Raw genomic sequence first — 5,000 nt, 5'->3', positions numbered from 1 at the left:
TTTAAGGTATAATATAAGGGATTGACAACGCTATGTGATATGTCTGGCGATAGATAGACAGATAGATAGATAGACAGATAGACTCACAGATAGACAGATAGATAGATAGACTCACAGATAGATAGATAGATAGATAGATAGACAGACAGACAGGTAGATAGACAGATAGATAGATAGACAGATAGATAGACTCACAGATAGATAGACTCACAGATAGATAGACTCACAGATAGATAGATAGACAGATAGATAGACTCACAGATAGATAGATAGACAGATAGATAGACTCACAGATAGATAGACAGATAGATAGACTCACAGATAGATAGATAGACAGATAGATAGATAGACAGATAGATAGATAGACTCACAGATAGATAGATAGACAGACAGAGACAGATAGACAGAGACAGACAGATAGAAACAGATAGATAGATAGACAGATAGATAGATAGACAGACAGATAGATAGATAGACAGACAGATGTAGATAGATAGACAGACAGATAGATAGATAGATAGACAGACAGATAGATAGACAGACAGACAGACAGACAGATAGATAGATACCTGTGTAAGCAGATCGCCGTAACTACAGGTCCTGAAGCTGACGGAGGTGTAGCCGCGGAGGTCCAGCGTCACCGGCAACTCCACACGTGCAGCACCATCAAAATATCCTTCCCTCATTCCTCCACCCAGCTTCAAGCCACTCCCTCCCTCCTCCACCTCGTCCCATGATCGATTTCCACCTCCACCCTGCAAGAGGAAGGGTTAATGTATCTATCAGTGTCTATCTACCTTCCCTCAATCCCTCCAGTCTCTCCCTATAACGGTTTTTCTCTCCCCCAATTCAAATCCTCTTCCTCCCTCCTCCACCTCGTCCCATGATCAATTTCCACCTCCACCCTGAGAGAGGAAGGGTTAATGTATCTATCAGTGTCTATCTACCTTCCCTCCACCCCTCCAGTCCCTCCCTATAACGGTTTTTCTCTCCCCCAATTCAAAATCCACTTCCTCCCTCCTCCACCCCCCCTCCAGTCTCTCCCTATAAACGGTTTTTCTCTCCCTCTCTCGATCCCTGCAAAGGAGGAGGGTAAATTTATCTATCTACCTATCTACTCTCTCTCTCTCTCTCTCAACCTGCCTCCTCCAAGCAAGAAGCGTTAGATTTGACTAGTAACCAAGGAGACTCATTTGACTAGTAACCAAGGAGACTCATGTGACTAGTAACCAAGGAGACTCATGTGACTAGTAACCAAGGAGACTCATTTGACTAGTAACCAAGGAGACTCACAGGCCTATTTGACTAGTAACCAAGGAGACTCATGTGACTAGTAACCAAGGAGACTCATTTGACTAGTAACCAAGGAGACTCATGTGACTAGTAACCAAGGAGACTCATTCCTACCTCATACCTAACCTAACCCCATTGACTAGTAACCAAGGAGACTCACAGGCCTCTTTGACTAGTAACCAAGGAGACTCACAGGCCTCTTTGACTAGTAACCAAGGAGACTCACAGGACTAGTAACCAAGGAGACTCACCTGTATAGTGACTAGTAACCAAGGAGACTCAGGCCTATTTGACTAGTAACCAAGGAGACTCATTTGACTAGTAACCAAGGAGACTCACAGGACTAGTAACCAAGGAGACTCACCTGTATAGTATTGAAATCGTCGAGTGTAGTTGCGTCATCTTGGTCTGCAATACCGCTGTGTGTTGCAGCCCATTGCAGGCCCGCCACCAGCAACAAGATCACCCCTGCAACACGTACATGCAATAGGTACACATGGCAGACACGTACACATACATACATACACACCGCAACACGTACATGCAATAGGTACACACGCAATATACATACACATACATACATACACACTGCAACACGTACATGCAATAGGTACACATGGGAGACACGTACACATACATACATACACATTGCAACACTTAGTACACACGCAATATACATACACATACATACATACACACTGCAACACGTACATGCAATAGGTACACATGGCAGACACGTACACATACATACATACACACTGCAACACGTACATGCAATAGGTACACATGGCAGACACGTACACATACATACATACACACTGCAACACGTACATGCAATAGGTACACATGGAATTGACGTACACATACATTACATACACACTGGAACACGTACATGCAATAGGTACACATGGAATTGACGTACACATACATTACATACACACTGGAACACGTACATGCAATAGGTACACATGGGAGAGACGTACACATACATACATACACACTAACACGTACATGCAATAGGTACACATGGAATTGACGTACACATACATATATACACACTGGAACACGTACATGCAATAGGTACACATGGGAGAGACGTACACATACATACACACTGCAACACGTACATGCAATAGGTACACATGGGAGACACGTACACATACATACTTACACAGTCCAACACGTACATGCAATAGGTACACATGGAATAGACGTACATACACATACATACACACTGCAACACGTACATGGAGTGAGTACACACGCAATATACATACACATACATACATACACACTGCAACACGTACATGGAGTTAGTACACACGCAATATACATACACATACATACATACACACTGCAACACGTACATGGAATAGGTACACATGGAACAGACGTACATATACATCTCATCAGTGTTCTACTATAACATTGTTCACTCACACTCTGTTCTTTATGTTCAGGCTGGTTTTTTTTTTTATGCGAGGAAGAAGGAACCCAAGGCCACCAGCCCGCAGTAACTGTTCCCTCCAAGAGAAAAACAAAATACAAGAGAGAGCCAAATTCAAGATCCGATCATTTTGAGATGCCTGGACACACTGCGTTTGAAAGACTGGAGTTCATAGGCAGCAGGAAATACAGACAGAGGGAGACAGTTCCAGAGTTGACCCTACAATACAAAAGAGAGCCAAATTCAAGATCCGATCATTTTGAGATGCCTGGACACACTGCGTTTGAAAGACTGGAGGTCATAGGCAGCAGGAAATACAGACAGAGGGAGACAGTTCCAGAGTTGACCCTACAATACAAGAGAGAGCCAAATTCAAGATCCGATCATTTTGAGATGCCTGGACACACTGCGTTTGAAAGACTGGAGGTCATAGGCAGCAGGAAATACAGACAGAGGGAGACAGTTCCAGAGTTGACCCTACAATACAAGAGAGAGCCAAATTCAAGATCCGATCATTTTGAGATGCCTGGACACACTGCGTTTGAAAGACTGGAGGTCATAGGCAGCAGGAAATACAGACAGAGGGAGACAGTTCCAGAGTTGACCTGTTGTTACGCTTTGTCACGGAACTGGAGGCGGCACAGACATGGAGGAAAGAATTAATCTGACATTCCTGGTTCAGCAGGGAAGGGGCCGCGGGTCTCAAACTTCTCCAAGAGGCTTATGGAGGATTTGCGCTGTGGCGGCCGCGAGTCTCGAGTGCCACTAACGCTTCAAGGGTGACCGCGAGGAGGTGGAGGATGACCCCAAGTCAGGAGGGCCTTCCACGACGAAGACGGCTGAGAACATTGACGGAGTGAACCAGCTGGTGCGGAGTGAGCCAGCTGGTGCGGAGTGAACCAGCTGGTGCGGAGTGAATCAGCTGGTGCGGAGTGAATCAGCTGGTGCGGAGTGAACCAGCTGGTGCGGAGTGATCGCAGATGGACGGTGCGGATGATAGCGGAGGAACTCAGCATGAACAGGAAGAGTGCGCCCAAGCTTTTGCCGGCCGACCAGAGGCAGCACCGGGACAACGTCGGTCGAGACCTGCCGGAGAAGATCAGGGAAGCTCCGGAGTTCCTGGGCCGGGTCTGACACAGGAGACGAAACTTGGGTCTTCCAGTAGAACCCGGGATCCAAGAGACAGACCCCAACCAGACCCAAGAAGCCTCGCATGTCCATATCAAAGATCAAGGTCACGCTGATCGCACTCATCGACCGCAAGGGATTAGCCCATCATGAGTTCGTGCCTCAGGGTCAGGCAGTCCGGCACTTTTACCAGCAGGTCCTCAAACACCTCCATGCTCACACGTACATGGAATTAGTACACACGCAATATACGTACACATACATACATACATACACACTGCAACACGTACATGGAATTAGTACACACGCAATATACGTACACATACATACACACTGTAACACGTACATGGAATTAGTACACACGCAATATACGTACACATACATACATACATACTGTAACACGTACATGGAATTAGTACACACGCAATATACGTACACATACATACATACACACTGCAACACGTACATGGAATTAGTACACACGCAATATACGTACACATACATACACACTGCAACACGTACATGGAATTAGTACACACGCAATATACGTACACATACATACACACTGCAACACGTACATGGAATTAGTACACACGCAATATACGTACACATACATACATACACACTGCAACACGTACATGGAATTAGTACACACGCAATATACGTACACATACATACACACTGCAACACGTACATGGAATTATTACACATGCAATCCACGCACATATACATAACATTCATACATACACACTGCTGTAAATACCACTGCAACACGTACATGGAATTAGTACACATGCAATACACGTACATATCTATCTATCTATTGCCAGACGCCTCAATCCCGTTCGGGGTGGCCACAAACAAATCGCCTCCACGTCGCCCTGTCCCCCGTCATTTCACTGCCCTGCTCCCAGCTCACACACCCCTCTCTCACATACCTCTCCACTCCATCTCATCCTCGGCCTTCCCCTCCCTCTCCCCCCTCCACATCACTCACCTATACTCTCCTCGTCAGTCTTTCACTCTCCAACCCCCCAGCTCACACCCCCCTCTCTCATATACCTCTCCACTCCTTCCCTCCATCTCATCCTTGGCCTCCCCCTCCCTCTCCCCCTCCACCTCACTCACATAC

General features: G+C 46.1%; 1 protein-coding gene across 1 annotated transcript in view; it reads right to left on the bottom strand.

Moving 5' to 3' along the window:
- The window catches only part of crb (cell polarity complex component crumbs), a 63,547-nt gene extending 59,958 nt beyond the window's left edge, over positions 1 to 3,589 (bottom strand). Inside the window, exons 1-3 of the mRNA XM_080287417.1 lie at positions 3,511 to 3,589; positions 1,658 to 1,761; positions 570 to 755 (exon numbers count right to left, since the gene is read on the bottom strand). Of these exons, the coding sequence (XP_080143543.1) occupies positions 570 to 755; positions 1,658 to 1,761; positions 3,511 to 3,589 (369 nt within the window). The remainder of the gene's footprint in view (positions 1 to 569; positions 756 to 1,657; positions 1,762 to 3,510) is intronic.
- Positions 3,590 to 5,000: the final 1,411 nt, after the last annotated feature.

This window comes from Coenobita brevimanus, chromosome 117 (genome assembly GCF_032717465.1).
Source record: "Coenobita brevimanus isolate Jiangsu-jjx chromosome 117, ASM3271746v2, whole genome shotgun sequence".
Taxonomy (NCBI): Eukaryota; Metazoa; Arthropoda; class Malacostraca; order Decapoda; family Coenobitidae; genus Coenobita; species Coenobita brevimanus.
This window is presented reverse-complemented; position numbering and strand designations above follow the sequence as displayed.